At 47.1% G+C, this 18569-nt stretch overlaps 8 protein-coding genes across 8 annotated transcripts; 5 read left to right on the top strand and 3 right to left on the bottom strand.

The window, feature by feature from the left end:
- Positions 1-2270: 2270 nt before the first annotated feature.
- EI90DRAFT_3128794 (uncharacterized protein) lies at positions 2271-3128 on the bottom strand (the record flags this gene model as incomplete). The annotated part of the gene is made up of 4 exons (XM_039064131.1): positions 2271-2546; positions 2597-2692; positions 2751-2974; positions 3032-3128. 4 exons carry the CDS (start codon positions 3126-3128, stop codon positions 2271-2273), a joined length of 693 nt encoding a protein of 230 aa, XP_038912293.1.
- A 707-nt stretch (positions 3129-3835) lies between these two features.
- On the top strand, positions 3836-4364 carry EI90DRAFT_3019076 (uncharacterized protein; the record flags this gene model as incomplete). Its single annotated transcript, XM_039057305.1, has 2 exons — positions 3836-4057; positions 4206-4364. The coding sequence occupies 2 exons, from the start codon at positions 3836-3838 to the stop codon at positions 4362-4364; spliced, it is 381 nt and encodes a 126-aa protein (XP_038912292.1).
- A 156-nt stretch (positions 4365-4520) lies between these two features.
- On the top strand, positions 4521-5147 carry EI90DRAFT_3236176 (uncharacterized protein; the record flags this gene model as incomplete). The annotated part of the gene is made up of 1 exon (XM_039066516.1): positions 4521-5147. A coding segment is annotated over one exon (627 nt), but the record flags the coding sequence as incomplete, so codon positions are not given.
- A 1821-nt stretch (positions 5148-6968) lies between these two features.
- EI90DRAFT_2976405 (acid protease) lies at positions 6969-8739 on the top strand. The gene is made up of 7 exons (XM_039055880.1): positions 6969-7215; positions 7279-7455; positions 7524-7595; positions 7654-7806; positions 7868-8277; positions 8342-8527; positions 8587-8739. The coding sequence occupies exons 1-7, from the start codon at positions 7049-7051 to the stop codon at positions 8640-8642; spliced, it is 1221 nt and encodes a 406-aa protein (XP_038912290.1). The 5' UTR covers positions 6969-7048; the 3' UTR covers positions 8643-8739.
- Positions 8740-10310: 1571 nt separating this feature from the next.
- On the top strand, positions 10311-11025 carry EI90DRAFT_3072838 (uncharacterized protein). The gene has a single exon (XM_039061401.1). The coding sequence runs from the start codon at positions 10374-10376 to the stop codon at positions 10857-10859; it is 486 nt and encodes a 161-aa protein (XP_038912289.1). The 5' UTR covers positions 10311-10373; the 3' UTR covers positions 10860-11025.
- Positions 11026-12338: 1313 nt separating this feature from the next.
- EI90DRAFT_3072834 (Hsp70 protein-domain-containing protein) lies at positions 12339-14633 on the bottom strand. Its single transcript, XM_039061400.1, has 4 exons — positions 14514-14633; positions 14381-14461; positions 14235-14317; positions 12339-14170 (listed from the first exon to the last, which is right to left on the bottom strand). Exons 1-4 carry the CDS (start codon positions 14601-14603, stop codon positions 12541-12543), a joined length of 1884 nt encoding a protein of 627 aa, XP_038912288.1. The 5' UTR covers positions 14604-14633; the 3' UTR covers positions 12339-12540.
- Positions 14634-14705: 72 nt separating this feature from the next.
- EI90DRAFT_3146675 (RNA polymerase Rpb7) lies at positions 14706-15554 on the top strand (the record flags this gene model as incomplete). The annotated part of the gene is made up of 6 exons (XM_039065445.1): positions 14706-14717; positions 14793-15062; positions 15127-15177; positions 15238-15303; positions 15382-15447; positions 15507-15554. The coding sequence occupies 6 exons, from the start codon at positions 14706-14708 to the stop codon at positions 15552-15554; spliced, it is 513 nt and encodes a 170-aa protein (XP_038912287.1).
- A 14-nt stretch (positions 15555-15568) lies between these two features.
- Positions 15569-18564, bottom strand: EI90DRAFT_3072830 (uncharacterized protein). The gene is made up of 10 exons (XM_039061399.1): positions 18437-18564; positions 18310-18374; positions 17494-18254; positions 16991-17441; positions 16834-16934; positions 16440-16775; positions 16139-16386; positions 15991-16112; positions 15867-15922; positions 15569-15804 (listed from the first exon to the last, which is right to left on the bottom strand). The coding sequence occupies exons 1-10, from the start codon at positions 18442-18444 to the stop codon at positions 15736-15738; spliced, it is 2217 nt and encodes a 738-aa protein (XP_038912286.1). The 5' UTR covers positions 18445-18564; the 3' UTR covers positions 15569-15735.
- Between the last annotated feature and the right edge of the window lie 5 nt (positions 18565-18569).

The raw sequence follows: 18569 nt of genomic DNA, 5'->3' as shown, positions 1-18569 counted from the left end.
GTGATCTCGGAGCTGGACTATAAGTGGGAAGCTCAGTCTCAGCTAATATGCGTGAAGAACTAATATATTACCTATAAGCGGGAAGCTAAAGGTAATGTACATATTGTAAGTTACAATAGTAAAGGAAATAGTAATAAAGGAATGTAACTAACCTCAGTCTCAGCTAATATGCATGAAGAACTGAGGGAAAAGGAAATGAATTCAAATGAATGAATATATCCGTGGCCTGGCACGGGTTAGTCCAAATTAATATAAAGGAGGTGTTGTGACTAAGTAGTCACACTACCACGGGAATGTGGCTGTCTGGGCAAGTTCCTCACTCGGATGTGGGAATGTGGCTGTACGAAAACTCGTCCGGCCTCCCATAGCACACAGTTCCTCCAACACACCACTATCAACTGAAGTGGTGTTGTCTTCTGCCCTACAGCCAGTGGAGGGACTGGCCATGTTGGTGGGAGCATTAGAAGTGCTCCTGGTGTTGTATCTCGACATCATGAGGATGTGTCATTCAACAAGTTCGCATGAGAACTTGACCGAAGTCGTGTGTTGTCAGGGGCTGACAATGTGCACGTTGCCAAATGGAGTTTCAGCACCGGTAATGTGGTGCTGAGAATGGAAAGGAAATAGAGCATAAAAAGTGTAGGGTGTCTTACTTGTTTGGGGACAGTACGTTCCGTTCCCCTGTTTGCCTCAGGCCTCAGTTGGTCTGTCTAAGTATATGCTTTTAGGTGCTGTATATTGATGGGGTAGAAGTAAAGGCTGGTCCACCTTTTACAGCTACCCTGAGGGTTTATATACATACATTTGAATACATTCTCAGCACAAATAAATAGAGAAGCTTCTGCAACACTAAATTAGCATCACAACATAGATATCAGACAACACAACATCAATTGATGTTGTGGGTGGAATATAGACATGGGCCAGGGCCCTCACAACCAAGCTCCACCAGAAAGCACCACCTGGGTAGCAATCGGATCCATCCCCAGGAACGTTTATGACAAGCAGTTTGGGTTTGGTTATATGCATTTCATTCATTTTATATTACCTATATTGCTTTTGATGTCAGATTATTTCCATTACTCTCTTTTCTATTCTGTGGCCCCATGGATTATTCATTCCTGGGTGCATGGATTTTCACTTATAGTCCACAGTCTTTCCTTGTATGATACAGAGAACCTCCCCCCTCAGAAGGGGCCTCCCAATTTGCAGTGTCCCTTTGTCTAGAGGATCAGCCATGCCAGAGCATGTCCAGAGAGCAGCCTAGGACTCCTGATGATTGTCCAGAGTGACCAGGAGTGGGTGTTTGTTTTTAGAGATTTTTGTTGATTGTCAGCAGCACCAGGACTATGGCACATTGCCACCCCCCATGACCAACCCTATCCCAGTGCTAGTCCCCCATGTTCTTGTCAGACCCAAGTGCTCCTTGAGCCTGGTTACATCAGCAAGGGAGAGGGTGATGAAAGGGAAATGGGGCTCCGGAGTCAGTTCCGGAGTTCCAGGAGCCCAGAGTGGAGGTCAGGATTGTATGGATATGACAGTCATTGTGAAAAGACTATTCTTGAAGTTGCACACTAAGCATATCCTCTCTTGACCTTGTGGTCTTGAAAGTGTTACATAGGCATTGAATGGCATCAAGGATCCTCTCAAAGGAGTGCCAATGTCAGCCCAAAGGTATTAATATATTCAATCATTTGACCTTGCACATGATAATCTGTGAATGTACTTTCTTTGTATTACTTGGAGTCCCCCCAAAAATCGTCAACTCTGACCAAGTTGCAGTTGCTTCCATAATGAAACTGTTGGAGATCAAGCATGAAATCATGGATTTACAATTATTTACTCTGAAAATATACCTTAGTGGTCTGCTGTCATCTTGTCCGACCCCAGCTCTGGAACTGCCATAACCCTCTCTGTAGAACGTCGATGAACTGAATTTCAGCACTTCCTTCAGATGATAAGAGATTGGAATTCAGTGTGATAGATACTGCTTTTCAGTATACACCATTGAAATACAGATGGCAAGAGGTTGAAATAAACAGCTGAAGATTTCAGCACCAAAAACGTCATTTTCAGTCGAACACTCAGGGCTACCTGCTTGGTGGAAATTCAGCCATATTAATCCTGAAAAACTCAGATGATTTGACTCTGAATTATAAGTGCAAAATGGTCTGATTATTCCGCATCAAATCCAGTCATATTTATCCTGAATATCAAAGCACAAAAATTATTCTGTATTAAGGTAGTATGCACATGTGTGTATGTACGAGTCAAGAGTCAGCATCTGATTCTCCACCTGACTCCTCACCCGACTTGGCATTGTTTGACTCTCCATTGATGTTCTCACCCTCACCCAAATTACTGCCTTCTGAATCACTAGTCTCCTGTTCCTCTTCTTCAGCTGCCGGCTGCTCCTCATTGTCTTCCAATTCAGCCCCTGCTACTGTGACATCATATGAGCAGAAGTTCTTGAGTGCTTGCTTGACAATTTCTCTTGTGGCCCAGTCTGCAACAAAGCGACACATGAAGGGTATGCGCTCTTGTGTCTAAGCCAAATGATATGAGTAGAAGTGAACTATACAAAAATATGACTTACAATTGTGTAAATATGGGCTAACTTGACTGGGTCAGCATTCCTGAACATTGCTGTTCGTGGCAAGTCAACGTGGTTCATGAATGCTCGAACTAGATGCTAAATCATGTGTAAATCACCAGGCAGACTGAAGTGTTACAGCATGTATAGTACATACCAAAATCCATTTATATTGATTGCAGTCATCCATCAAGCCCATATCCTGGATGAGAGAGCAAGGTGGTGAAGGGCAGGTGACACTTCCATCTGGGGGAGCTCCATCATTACTGCTAGCAGCACTAGAGGCTTTCAGTCTCAATTCAAGCACTTGTTGTGCAGCTTTGGCAGCTTCAGCTTTGGCTGCTGCTGCTGCTGCTGCTGACTCTACCTCTTGTAGTTGAGCTGCAAACACTGTGCATGTGGATAATCCTAAGAATATACAAAAGATCCAAGGCAAACCTTGTAATTCTGCAATCAACTTATCCTTTGATGCTGTCGATGTCATCCTCTGGGTTTGGGGCATGGATTTGCGAGGTTTGGGGCAGGATGTGGCCATTGGTGTGCAGATGGGCAAATGTGTGCAGGTAACAGCAGAGGGGGAAGGTTGGGATACGGAGAAGGGTAATTTTACACAGCCAGCAGAGGGAGTGTGGTGGCCTCAGGCTTTTTATCATCACTAGTCCTTCCGGAAGCAGAACAAAGTTAGTAGTGATCATGAAACGTGTTGGAAACAGATAAACAAACAAAAAAACTCAGCACTAGCTTGAGCTCATGCACATCAAATGCATGCAGGCAGAGGGCAATGAATATATGAGAGCTAAGGATGTTAGATGGCCTTGTACTCTTTTATCATCACAGATAAAACCAAAAAAAAAAAAAACTCAGCTTGAGCTTGCAGTGTGCATGCATTGTGATGTCAAGCAGAGGGATCCGAAACAGTACACATCGATGTTGTGAGATGGAAAACCAAGGGCCCTGCATACATAATATACTAGTAGTACTACTACTTAAAGAAATGTCAATATTGGTTAATAAAGGTTAGATGATGGCAGTGATAAAAAAATGAAACATGCAATATGGGTTATATTGACATAGCAATTATGAGCGCTGGGTGCCATCAAAGTGACTTGCTGACCCAGCACAACTTGCCAGCACATTCTTGCACCCTCTAGAGCCCAGCTACATCGAGTTCATGAGCCACTGAGTTCACACCATAACAGCATTTACCATATACCATTCTTTTATTTGACACATATGCATGCAATGTCAACATTGACCCAACCTGCTGCTGGACTCGTAATTTGCAACTGCTGTGGGTCGCTAGTCACACCTTGGGCTGAAATGGAACATATGAAGAAGGGCTTCATGTCAAATCATCTTCAAGCTCTTCAGATTGCAAAGAACTTACCCCAAGGTCTGGATCAACATGACTCTGATGATACAGTGCAAGTCTGGCCTGCTAAACGGGCACGGAACCGCATCAGAGTGAGTACCAATACTGTCAAGAGCAGCTCCTGATGTGAATTTACCTTCTCAAAGTGCGGGAAATCACTGTTGTCTTCCTCCACCGCTGTGCATTCTGGAATGCCCACCCCATTGACTGAGCATTTGCCAGTTTCTCTGATGGGCACAGGTGACAATGAAGGCTCGGGTTCAGGTGGCAATGGATGCACAGGCAGCAACGAAGATGCTGCTGGTGAAACTAGGATGCATTTGGGCCAGCAGCTCCAACCAGGCTTACCAGATGATGAATTCGACTTCAGCAATGAAAGGATGGCAAGGGAAGCGATAGCAGTGTGGATGGTTGGGATGGCATAGATACACTTGACAACTTGCTCAAGGAAGAACTTGAGTCTGAGATTTTGCCAATACATATGTTGATTTCGCAGCAAATGTTGAGTGACACTGATGGGATTCTGGAAAAGAATGCCAACGATTTCATTCTTCAGATCAGGTTCTCCTGCAGTGCATTGCATACAAAGTCAAACATAATCTCTCACTAGAAGGGTGGAATGAATTACCATATACATTCCCGGGCTCAGCTAATGCCGATATTTCAACACTCAAGACTCCATATCTGGCCTTTGCACGTCTTCAGGAACTCAGTGGCATGAAGTTTGACTGTTGCCATAACTCATGTATCTGCTATGCTGGTGACTATGCAAGTCAGCAAAGCTGTCATCATTGTGGAGAGTCACAATATCTTACCTCGTGCCCATTTGATGACTCAGCTGCAGACAGAAGCCACCCCCAAGCTGAGGCAACAACACGTCATGCTGCATGTCAGTTTTCTTACCTCCCCATTATCCCGCATTTAAGGACTCTGTTCAAAAGTATGAAAATGGCCCAGGCCATGCGCTATCACTCCCAGTATTTCAAGACATCAAGCTCCAGCAATGGGTATCATGAGGAAGGGAAAGTCCGGGACGTGTTTGATGGAGAGCGTTATCGAAGGCTCCTCAACACATCCATTGTTCTCCAAGGAAAGGATACTGGGGGGAAGTTCTTTGATGGGAAGCGGGATGTGGCATTAGGTCTTTCAACAGACAGTTTTTGCCCGTTCAAGAAGAAGAAACTTACTACATGGCCTATCATTCTCTTCAATTACAACCTCCCACCCGAAATCCGGGTACACCTTGACAACATCCTTTGTGTTGGCTCCATTCCTGGCCCAAGAGCACCAAAGGAGATTGATTCATTCCTCTCACCTCTTATCAATGAACTCCTCCAACTTGCTGAGGGTGTCGATGCATTTGATGCCTCTGGGAAGAAGGGGAAGATATTCAAGCTTCGAGCTCACCTCTTGAGTGTGTTTGGTGACATGCCTGCCATTGCCAAACTCATGCAGATGAAGGGACACAATGGCATTGTGCCATGTCATTGCTGCAACATCACGGGACTTCAAATTCCTGATGTGCGATCTTCAGCCCACTATGTTCCACATGATCGCTCACAGCACCCTCACCTCAGGAGTGGGGACACTCATATCTATGACCCAGCCAATCTGCCTCTTCGGACCCACAATGAATTCTTGAACCAAGCTCTTGATGTTGGCCGGATTGAAGTGGACAACAAGATCTACATTCTTGACCACAGCAATGCATGGGTGGATCCAATTGTGCAGCATGAGATAGATGAGATAGTATAAGGTAAGTACATGCACTCCACTAATCTTGGTTGGGAACGGGGGTTTGGTATGAGATTCAAGAGGGTTGCACTATGTGCACGGATATTTTGGCACTGATAAGTTATTTATTTTTTTCTCATTCCCCTTTGACTCCAAACCTTCCGAGGATGGAACAGATCAAGGAAGAGTTCATACAGAACCAGGAGCAACTTCAACCTCAAGCTTTTGACAAGAAGAGTGGACTCGCGCGGAAGATCTCTGCAGCAGCCTGTGTGTACTCTCAAGGAAATCATTGATGATGACGACACGATCCTTGGCACCGCATCCAGACCTGAAGACTACGCTTCCATTACGAGTCTCGAGCTTGACAGGGGTTTTTAGAACCTGGGTTCTTGGTCTTATTGCACCATAAGATTATACTCTCACGAAAGTCAGCGCTTATATTATATTACCCTTCCTTTGCTCAACGGGTGCACGCAACTAGCTATAGCTGAGCGTGCACTGTGTATTAAAGGGTAGTAACAATTTTTGGACTCCCCTTCCCTCAGCTCCTAGATCTCTAGTTTGATGCTGAGGCGAGTGGAACAGCCTCAACTATCGTAATCGCTGTATTTGTACAAATTACAACAGTAAACCGTACACATATGGACTATGGTTCCATGTTGAGTCGATGTTGGGATGGAATCTCAAATTAAGTATTTATTCAGCTGAAGATCACCAGCTAGGAATGCATCGTACACACCAGCTGAATGCCTCTGAAATCTTCAGCATACAGTTCAGACGCTATAAGACTGAAAACTGGAATTCATACAGAAGTTGATGAAATTGAGTCGGCATTTTTTCTATAGTGCCTATAGAAACATGTCCCACACTTGCGAGGCAGGTTGGGGGCTTGCCATGCAAGCACTGTAGTACAGTATGAACAATCGAATTTGATAACAAGAGAACCACGGTGTTCACCATTTGAAGAAGTTATGAGCCCATGGGTTGAATTGACTGGAAGAAAGATCACGGAGCAACAATCACGATGAGGGAACACCCACGAGACATCAATGAACAATAGTAATATAACAACCGATGAACCACAGGTGGGAAAAGTAAAATTCCCACGAATTGGGGACCCGGGAAGTGACCTTGCAAGCAAGGTAACAAGCAAACCGCTGTAACATCCATCATATAATTGATATTGGCATAGATATTGGTGTAGAATGCATAACTGTGAGGAAATATTGTAATCCCAGAGATATCACCGAAGCCAATGCTTGAGACCGCAGGGACAGAAAAGAATAAGAACTGTCCTCCGTGATGGGGACTCACCACTTGTACTTGTTCCCTCTTTCAAACCAAAAATGAAGCTCACCACTCCTTTCATTATTGCTTCCCTACCTTTCATGGCGCTTGCCGGTCCCATTGCGAAAGGCTTTTCTATCCCAATTAGCAAGAGGGGTCCCGCCTTAACTCAGGATGGCGTTGTCAACATGAAGGCTATCAATGCCCACCTTAGACATGTCGCCATGTAAGAATGAAATTTCCCAGCTCTTCCGTGAATTCTCAACAAATATATTTTTTTTCTCCCCAGCAAATACAACGCCGGCTTGAAGAATGACAAGAAGGATACTAGCTTAGTACATCATGCCGCTCGGAGCAGGCCCTCGAAGAGCGGTGCCGTGGCCTTAACAGGCGACGACCGACAACTTTGGTACGGCATTATTTCGGTTGGAACCCCTCCCAAGGACTTTACGGCCGATTTCGACACGTGAGTTACTTCTGGAGATTCGACTGTAAGTTGGAAGCGACAGCCGTGCCTTCTCTCCTACTACATAGCGGAAGCAGCGACCCCTTCCTTCCTGATATCTCTTGCAATAATTGTGGGAATCATACGCGTTACGACCCTTGGTTTGTTCAGAATCTGCGATGCTGCATTGCATTTATCATTTATTATGTCTTCATCTAGCTCGAGCTCTACTTCCTCTGAGGTTGGAAAGACGTTTAGGATTACTTATGCCGACAATTCTACCTCCAGCGGAGTGATATACACTGACACTGTCACTGTGGCTGGCCTCACAGCCAAGAATCAATCCCTCGGATCTGCCACCGACTACAGCACGTTCGTCTCCAATCATATCCGATGCTTAATCAGGGTTCTCACCCATTAGTTGGCTCAACAGGGAGTTTCAGACTGCACCAATGGATGGTTTGCTGGGCCTGGCCTGGCCTGGCCTTTCTACGTTCAATTCTACACCTTTTTTCCACACACTCATCCAACAGCGATCCGTCAAAGAACCGGTCTTCGCTTTCCACCTCTCAGACTCCGGTTCATCGCTCCGCCTCGGCGGAACCGATGAATCGCTGTATCGGAAACCTCTTACCTACAGCAATGTGACTAGACTAATTTATTGGGAGGTTCATCTCGATGGTATCAATGTTGGACAAAACAGGACAAGCAGCCATCAATCGGCCGTTATCGATACAGGTACCACTCTTATCGTCGCTGATCCAGTCACAGTTGGGAAGTTCTATCAGGCTATTAAGGGCAGTGCCATTGTTAATCAGACTGATGGCATCACCTACTACTCTTGTGCGTCCCCGTTGGAACCTCTACCTTTGTCTCTGGAAACCTGACGAACTACATTTTTCCACAGACCCCTGTAACTCCGATCCTCAAGTCTCCGTCACACTCAACAATGTTTCGTATTCCATTTCTTCCAAATACCTCAACTTCGGCCAAATCTCCGAAGGGTCAAGCGACTGCTTTGCCGGCGTCGCCGCTATAGAAGGCCTTGACTTGGTGATCCTTGGTGATGCTTTCCTGCAGAACGTTTATGCTGGTAAACGCTCCTTTATCCTCCTCCTGATGATATGAGTTCAGCAGATCTTGGTTTTCTAGTCTTCGACGTTGGCAACACCCGTGTTGGAATCGCCGAGCTTTCCGAAAAGCATTAATGGTTGGGAGGCATCAGTCAACCCTCGGAAATGATACCCACATTGCTGCCCATCCTGAAGGCTTTCATTCATTTGGCCGTGACATCCCTGGTCCTGGTGATTAGGGGTTGTTGAGTGTTATATATTGCTTAATAAAACTCGAACCAGTTCCCCATGTTTTCCCTGAAAACTGACACGATCGTCATTGAGCTGCCTAATATTTTCACCTTAACAGACGAAAGTAGAGAAATTGGAGAGAAAGACGAAGGTGACATGGGAGGCGGAGGGCAAAGGATTGAGAATCAAAAATAGAGTAAGCAGGCAAAGCAGGGATAAGCAGAACCCAATTCTTAGGACAAGGAGCTCCGTAATTACCCATCCCAACGAACGATGAGATGAAGGGTTGTGAGAATGAACGAAGATAGGATGAGGAGCCAGTTGTGAGCGAGTGGCCGTTGGCGAATCGCGAGACCTAACGTAGAAGCGCGCCTTTTCAACCACAGGCATGCCGGTCTGCAGCAGAAAGAGAAGGTTTGCTTCCAGAGTTTCCGCGTCGTCTGTTTCATAAAGGGATTCTCGGACTCCTCTGGGTAGTCAACGAAAGTCACACGGCAGCCTTCAGCCAGGAGAATGGTAGTTTGAGCTGAATTTCGGATAGGTGATCGAGGAAAGAGTGGGCTCATCGCCTTCACCAAATCCAGCTGCAACGGATTCACGAACCAACGCCTACGGCTGATTGAACCTTAAAGAATCCGTATCGTTCAACTTGAAGGCAGCTTGTGAGGTCCTCAGGGTTGGTCGCTGGGTTCAAGGGGAAGGGTTGTCAATTGGAACCTGGAGCGGACTTGCTTGAGGGAAAGGAACTACCATATTGTCCGACTGCCTACAAGATCCTCGCTGGGTACTTCTCGGAAGCTCAAATCAACACGATAGCTCGGGGGGAAGCCTCCCAAGGTCCGAACTGGGGATGGATTGGAGAAATGGAATCTATGTACCCCATCGAAGTCGGTCAATTTGAGGTTGGCTGTGCCATATTCCTTTACATCAGTAACTGGATCACGAACGCGCTAGAAGAGATTGGATTGTGAACGATGACGCGCACAGCGTTTCACCTTCCACAAGTGAATGCAGTGACCGAAATGAAGGGCGAAAGATACAAGATGAAGAGAGCATAAAACGGCAAATGCAAACAGAGATGGATGACTTGCGGGTCTGGGGCGGTGGGACCAGCCATTCGATTTACTTGAGATAGGTTGGTGATGCACGAGTCGATTGGAGCGACCTAAAGGTCGAAGGCATGGCAATACCAGGAGAAAATCGAGTATGGGGACTTGTTTCGTAAGATAGATCTTTCTAAAACGCACAGACGTTTTCCCTGCACATCATACTTGGTGTTTAACCAACAGGCTACGTGAGTTCAGGGATGACAACTCAACCACAAATTCGAAAATCTCGCTGGTCGGGATAAGTAAGTCAAGACAATTGCAAATTTGCAATGGTTGGAGTCGGAACCGAGCTAGCAAACATTCTCATTCTGTAAGTCGGAGGAAAATACCAGCTCAAGTCTGGACCTCGAGTTCAACTGTCAAGCATAAAAGAGTTTCATCGCCAAAAACTCAGCTCAATTGAAAGCGCTTTGGATGTGACAAACACGACGGATGTGACGCGACGCGTTTCGGTACCGAAAACCAGCCACCCGTTGTTTCTGACCCTTCACCTTTCGCTCGCGTTCTGGACTTGTATACTCGTACGATGAACACTACACCTTCTCCCAAAGCAACTCAACGTGTGTCGGATGATGATTTGTTAGGAGTCCCCTTGGACGTTTTGCCGCTGGTGCTGGACAACGACGATAGGTTAGACGAGGTAAGTGTAGATGAATATATGGCCTTTCCCCCTAATTCTTCCATGTTCCCGCATATTCACGCGTCTATGGACGCGTTTGAGCAAATTGTCGATGTTATTGAAGGAGGTAACGCCCCCTTCTCCGTTAACACGTTTCTGTTGGGCCTAGTTGTTGACCTGGAAGACTTTACGATCGTCTCTGATAACGGATCGGATGACGCGCATTGTCCAAGTGACGACGAGGCCCAGACATCCGATGACGAATCAGGTGAGGATGCCGTCGACCTTCCCGTCTCCGTCTGGCTTGAAGACAGTTTGCTTGACTTTCCCCTTGATTGCTTTCTTGACCTTTTCCCTCCACCCCCCATAGTCCGTGGAGGATTGCTTGCATAGTGTGTTTGATTTCGAATTCAAGACTATATATCGTTATCGGTTCTAAACAGAGTTAACCAATTCTGCTTCGAGTCAGCTCCACTCGTTCGCATGATCTTAGGTTCTCTAACGCCTATTCTAAATTTGTCTTGCCGCTTGTTCTACAATATACATTCCTTCTTTCTAGCGTTCCTTACGCTGTAGCCGCTGAAATGTACACCCCAACAGCGCACAGGTGCCTCTCCTTGGAAGAAGTATCCGGGGTGGTAGTTGTATGGACGGCAGTGAGCACACACGATCGGCAGTTCACCCACGATACTCCATTCAGCATATGATAAACTCTTGGAGTTGTAATTTCTCCGGGTCGGCACCACCCCTACACGAGGATGAAGATCTGATATATTTGCGAATCGGTAGTGGACGAGGGACCGGATTAATATTTATATCATGCGACGACAGTATATTTACGAGCAGATGCTCAGAGGGTTACCTATATACGAGACATGGTAACCAATTTTCTGATCAAACTGCGTGTTTACTTGCATACTATATTCGCGGTTTGATCAACCTCATGGACAACAAATTGCTCGTAGATGTCTAATTAACCTCTCTTTAACGAATGTCCGGTCTACTGAATTTCAGGAAAAGGGTTCCTGCCAACGTTTTTCCGAGCATTATGTATTCCCTCGGTTTGGTTCTGGATATTTTTACGTCAAGTGTGCCGCGCAAGTGTAAGCGAACCACTTGTGTACACCGAAATTCCTGATGATGTTTTATATATTCAGACCTGTCCCCAATAATTTCACCTCCACTTTCCTCCACTTTCGCGTCCCACCTCCTACTGCTACACCCCCACCTGACGTCTCTGTCGCCACCGACGCTTCGAGTCACCGTGTATATCATCCTTGTTTAACGGTCAACGATACTCGTTTGAATCTTCTGCGCATACATCGCATTCAGTGCTTGTCTAATCGCGTCCTCCCTCTTTCCAAACATCGATAACTACCTCTATAACGTTTTCGATCTTCTCCGTTCACCTTCTGCCTCAGAGTCTTGTTTGTACTACTTTAGGCATCCTAGTCTCTAATCAATACCGCGCAAGTTAGATCAACTCCGTATTCTACACCAATCCAGTCTCACCCACTCCCAATCAATTCAGCATCCTGGACAAGGTCGCGTACTTCACGTCGCGTGCTGAATTGTTGTTCCACGCTTCCCTTGTTTTCAATGTGTTCAATAACACCTCTGAAAGCGCATTGGTGCCGCGTTATCTACGCTGATCGGCGTAGGTAAAAGAGTAGCGGGCACTTGCCGCGTAAGTTGCCATCCACCAGTTATTCTACAGCAAGCCCTGAGACGGATGTTGCTGTACAAGTACCAGTGACATGCGTAGTATCCGTCCGGTCGTAATGTATGTGGGTTTGACTGGGAGAAGCATCTGGGCTAGCGTCCGAGTCTTCGCACTGGTTGTGGGTATGTCACGATGTAGATCATATTCATCAGAACATGCCCAATCAGACAATGCAGTTGACCACAGCCGATTTCATGCGCATATCGAACATAGGCTATACCGACATCCACCTATATGTATATTACTAGCAAATAGCAATCTTCCATGGCATCCCGGGCACATTAATGTTGCGAAAAACGGATATGGTCTATCAACTCCCGGGTTTTTTTTCTGATACCATGGGAGGCAAGGCTAGATGGAGAAGCTGACCCAATTACCGCTATTATCCTCCTTCACCTGCCGTGACGCAACGGAAACAGATCCCTCAGCACTCACGTCCACTTTGACTTCAATGTGGACAGGCTCCGCTTTCTTTTTATTCTTCGTCGCAGGAGGTGGCGTTATATCCACAGCCAATGCACCAAGGAATTCCGATCTAGTCACAATGGCCTCCCTTTGTGGTTCCTCTTCTTCATCCTCTTCTTCCGCATCAGCCTTCACGCCTTCAGGCTTGGGCAACTCCTTGAGTCCATGGTTGCCCTCCCAAACTTCAAAACCGACTCGCGTAGCGCCTGATGCGACAGCGAGTCGCACGATCCGACGGGCGGGTAAGGGTGTTTCCGACGGAACGAGAACAACGGGGATGACGTTATCATTTGACCCAGGGAATACGAGTCCGATTGGTTTAGCGGTGGCGATGACCTTGACAACCTCATTGGCGTGTGCAAAAGCATCATGCAACGGGCTGTCCTTGGGAAGGGAAATCAATAATTCCGCTTGGGCGACTGCCCCTTTAGCAATAAGCTCCGAGGGGTTCAGATCCGAGCGAATGGACACCTTTGAGTTCTCGCCAAAGAAAAGCTCCAGTTTCTCCGCGAGACCGCTGAGCCCAGCGCTGCTTCCGACGAGTAGAATCTCATCAACTGACTCCTTGTTGATGGCTGCTGTGTTTAAAACCTTGTTCACCTCCGTTGCGATTCGAGCGTAGAAAGTTGCTAGCAGGACATCGAACCGAAGTCGATTGAGGGTTCCACTGTAGTCCATCCCGTCTTTTAATGATTCAACTGAGCACGCCGCAGCACCTGATGATGCGCTTAGCGTGCGTTTGGTGAACTCGACGGCAAGACGCAGCTTAGCTTCTGCCCTTTGGTCCTCTGGAGTCTGAGCAGGGAGACTCAAAGCGACTTTAGTTTTTTTAGTGAATTCCTTGGCGAAGTGCTGGACAAGTATATCATCGATAGCATCGCCTCCTACTCCTGGAACCGTCAAATATCCGAGAGGATGAATGAGTGACTGTTTAATGGAAAGCAGGCTCAACGTGAGAGTGGAGGCGCCCATATCCACGACGAGTGTCGTGCGATCATGAGGGGGCTTCGCTTGGGTGGGCGTAGACTCAAGTGGGCCATCGGCTTCAGCGCCAAGGACTGCGAGACCTTCCTCCGCAGCTAATTGCAGAACAGAAATACCGGCAGCTTCAGCTGCCCGCCTCAAAGCTTCCAGCTGCTCGGTATCCCAGTGCGACGGAACTGAAATGACGGCGCCTTCGATAGGTTTGCCTAGGAAGTCCTCTGCCGATCGCTTGAGCGCGGAAAGAAATATGGAAGACGCTTCTGATACGGTAAGTGACTTGGGAGCTGATGGTGGGGGGGAGGGAGGTCTAGTAGGAGCCGGAGTGGACCTTGCCGATATTGCTGGAGTACCACCTCTCCTAGACGCCGCTGGAGTGCCGCGTTTGGTTGCTGGGGTGCCACTTCTCGCAGGAGTAGAACCTTGAGCGGGTGTTGGTGCAGGAAGGAGAATTTGCACTGTATATCCGGGCTCCCCGTTGATATCTATTGTAGGTGCAGATGTGCTGTTGGGTTGTGATGTTACATCGGAGAGCCTTCAAAGCACACGAATTGAATCAGTGGGTCATACACGGGGGATAGAGTCGGTCTTGGGCATACTTTTTCCCAAGGAGATTTCGGAAGCCAAGGATCGTGTTTTGCGCGTTCTTCACCAGGTGTGGTTTAGCTTGATTACCGATATACTATGCAGCAATTGTGTTGGTGGAGAAAAAAAAACCCTCCTTAAGTTAGATAGCAATGCTTACCACCTCCTCTCCGGCGTACGATATGGCGCAAGCGATTTGGCGCTCACCGTCCTCGTTTGCAATACAGTGGGGCTTGCCTTCCTGAAAGCATTGGTTTAGTAGTCTATTTCAATCATATGGCCAGCACAAAAACCTTGTTAATAACAGCAATCGATGCATATGCATTCCCTAAATTGATGCCTACAATGGCTCTTTGCCCAGATAGCACCGGGGTCGAAGTCATTTTTTTTTGGCCAGTGGAAGTTCAAAAAACTTATGTATTGGCACGTGGTTCTTCCTGATTCAACGTTGGTCTGGACACAGACCGTCTTCAAGTCGTTTTACTATGTTCTTCATCGTTAGTATGCCACCCAAGGACAGATTATTGGTGTTTTCGAAAGAGAAAATCTGACCTTCGGGGAATTGAACACAGAAGGAGCTTACCCATACGATAATGCTTCACCCTTCGTACTTTGGCCCGCGAATGGTTGAGTACCTGGAAAGCAAGCTCATGTCGGACGTTGAAGGCACCTGCTCTGGGAAGTTTGGGTATATAATATGTGTTCTCACTGTTACGGATGTTGGAGCTGGAATTGTGCTTCCTGGTACCGGTCAAGCTGAGTTTATAGCGCGGTACCGAGCCATCGTCTTCAAGCCGTTTAAGGGGGAGGTTCTGGAGGGTATCGTTGGGGAGGTGAACAAGGTACCTGAATGAACGTGGCTCTCTTTCTGCTCGAGATGATTATCGAGCTTTCCATTTTCTGCAGATGGGCTTCTTTGCTGAAGTTGGACCGCTCAACATTTTCGTGTCAAATCACGTAAGGCTGCTGCAATGACTTGCGCATCTATTGGTAGACACTGAATGAGGGTACCGATAGTTAATTGGAACGGACTTTAAATTTGACCCCAATTCTTCCCCCCCTGCATGGACGTCCGCGGACCAGGTACCGCATCCATCTTCCTCTTCGTCCCCACCTCGCTATTCCCAATAGGAAGCAACTGACAACCTCTCCTTCTTTCAGGTAATTGAAAAGAATACTCATGTACGGATAAAAATCGTTGGGACTCGTGTGGATGCAACTGAAATTGTAAGCTCCTCACCATCCGTCAAGAAATTCATGGTGTACTCAATGACGGGTTTGCTTAGTTTGCTATCGGAACAATTAAGGAGGACCATCTCGGTGTCATCGACTGAGAGATATTAAGTGCGCCTGCAGATCTTTATGTATATTTCGAATACATGTATGTATAACAAACTAATGCGATTTTTAAGAACGGTCATGTCGGGGGATGTGAACGGATAGTTTTGGAGCGGAGAGCGAAGACAGGTAATCCTATGGTAAAATGGTGAACAACCGGCGACAAATGTAGGTTTGCTAACACACTTTCACCCAACGCATTCGTTCCTCTGGCAAATGATCAAACGCACGATACCGCTGATCGTTCTGAACAATCATTCAATACGCAGGATTTTATGAATCATAGGATGTATTTCAGCAAAGCTTACCTTCAATACCCTGTCCATTTCGTTCTCGGAAATGGATTTAGCAAGTGTCTTGATGTCTGTCTTTCCACTCTCGTTCATATCATCGATGATCCCAGATCATCTTCATCCTCAATGATGTTTGCACCTTCACCATCCGCACGAAGTTTCTTCACTTTGCCCCAGAATTCAACGAAAGAGTTCTCGTGTAATAGCGCGTCGAAATCGCGCCGCGCTTGGCCAGTCCGTCGTCTCATCCAGACATCAAAGCTCTCTTCATAGTTCCATCCGTACACTGTATACCTAGTTTTTGGGCTGGTAATGATGCATCGAGAGATTCAGTCGATGAAGGTGGAAGGTCATCAAAAATTGTGGATAAAGAAGGGGCATGCTGAAGGAATAACGCATCCAATGCTGTTTGATACTTGGTATTCAAATGAGCGGCATGCTGTGCGAAAAGCTGTTGCTTTTGGGCGATTGCTAATGGTGAAGAGGCGAATCGGGGATGATTGGCAAATGTTGATTCAAATTCGCGGTACGATACCTAGGGGGATAAAGTTACTTAACGTTTGTCCTAGCCAAATTGTCATGACTCACTTTGGGGTCCCGAATCGAATCGACGTATAACGACATGAGTTCCTGCTCGGCCTCGGCCGTCCCCAGTGCAGCTTTGTTCTTTGCTATACTCCTCTCAGCTCTATCTCTCTCAACGCGTGCTTGCTCCGTACGTTCCTGAAGCGCACGTGCGGCGCGAGCTTTTCTGTCGGTTTTCGTCTGTGGGGGAGTACTGGCAGGCTGGGGGGTTGCGGCATCGATGGGTGGGGCATTGGAAGATAAAGCTTTTAGGAATGTCCCAAATAGTTCTTCTCTAAGAGAGGAGGATCCAACTGCGTCATATCGAAGATCTTTGATAAGGCTCCGCGTCTTCTTCACCTTCGGTAGAAATAGGATGAATAAACCGAGGGACTATGGTGGCAAAAATGGCACACACCTCCTTCCAGTCAGAGTTAGGAGTAATCGGGATGGTGGACTTGTGCTCTTTCAGTAATTCCATGAAGTCAAGTTCAGCTTTTTTTGCTTGTGCCCGTTTCTCTACCAGTATTTTTCTTCAACGCATGATCCCAATCGCTGGCAAGGGGACTGCTTACTTTCGCCGAGCTCTTTCAGATAAGCACGGAAAACCTTCTCTCGCTCCCTGTCATCCCTCCCAAAGGCGAAAAACCGGCGGTCTTTCTTCCAGTTTCGCTTGAAGTCTTCCCATGTCATTCGGGTGGAAGTTACCTCGGTCTTAAGAAGGGCGTCATACCCTTCTTGAGCTTGCTTCTTCTCTTCCGCCTTGCTGAGCTTCGGTGACTCGATAGACGCCAACACGCCTGTGCTCGAATCAACTTCCTCAGCATCGAGTAGAGCAGAAGTATGAAGTTTCGTAGAAGCCTTTGCCAGTCTCGCGGCACGCGATGCTTCGCGACACCATTCGTTGAAGGCGGATTCTCGATCGGCTTGGGAGGGAAGGAGGACGTAACGGGGATCAGTGATTAACAGAGGCATGACAGAAGCAAAAGGAGCTAAAGGAGATGGGTTCTTGTCCGTGAGGAGAGTCTGTTGATAATGAGAATGGTTTCAACTGCCAGATGTCCAAGGTTGGGCGCACCTTGAATAGGGTTTTGGCCTCTTCGGGAGAAAGGTTAACTTGGTTAGGCACAGTAAACTTCGGATTTTTTTCATCTTCCTTTTCATCCTCATTTCCTTTAGGGTGTTTTTTGTCATCGGCGGACGTTGTTCCTGCCTCGGCTTCCTCAGCGGCGAGCTCAGCCATATCTTCAGCCATTTCGCGTTGCCATTTTTCTTCTTCCTCCGGGTTCGAAAACACTTCGCTTTGATCTTCCTCTCCCTCCTCATCGTCGTCATCTGGCTGGGGGCCAGAGACTGGCGCAATTGAAATCTCCTGAATTGCCTGTGGCGTGTCAGATATCGGCTCGGCCTTACGCTTCTTGCCCTTAGGTTTATCGGAATCATCCACGACAGACGGTAGTTCAGACTCTTGAGCCTTCCGTTTGAGCTTATCGCTCTCGATTTCGGCCGCTACTCGGGCAACCTCCTTCTCCTGCGCTTTCTTTTCCTTTTCTTGCAAAGCCTCTTCTTCAAGCTGAGGCCAATCCATTGAAGAAATGGCATCCTTGATCTCATCGGGAACTACCCATACGCTCTCTTTCTTTTCAGTATGAGTGAAGAAGACGTTTCCGTGAGTAGTCTTGACTCGAAGCCATGGGGTGTTAGGAATAGGGATTTTGAGAAGCGGTTTCTCCTTGTTAGATTGGATCGACTGCTGAGAGGCGCCTGGGAGTGGTAGCGGCCGGACATACGTTGAATGGTTTGTCGCAGCGTGGTAGTAATATAGCTGTCCAGTAGGCGCTAACAGCAGGACTTAACAAAGCGAGTTCCGATAGAGCTTCCACTGCGGACACACCTCGATGTTCAGTCCATCCTGGAGGGAGTGGCGGAAGTGCGTGTGCGCCAGGAGTTGGAGGGAACCTGCGAAGATCAGGCCCAACATAAGTGGGATATATTACTATCCTGCTGACAATGGAACGAACGATGCCATTAAGGATGTGCTTTTGTAGCCCGTGGGAAGATGGCGACTCCAGTATGAGCGTGAAAAGAGAGGGCCAACCAGCTCCTGATTTAAGCGCTGAAGGCCGTTAGCTTCATCGTGAGAGCGGATCCATT

This window comes from Cantharellus anzutake, assembly GCF_015039405.1.
Source record: "Cantharellus anzutake strain C23 chromosome Unknown EI90scaffold_52, whole genome shotgun sequence".
Taxonomy (NCBI): domain Eukaryota; kingdom Fungi; phylum Basidiomycota; class Agaricomycetes; order Cantharellales; family Hydnaceae; genus Cantharellus; species Cantharellus anzutake.
Note: the sequence above shows the minus strand (reverse complement) of the source record. Positions and strands in the feature narration are given on the sequence as shown.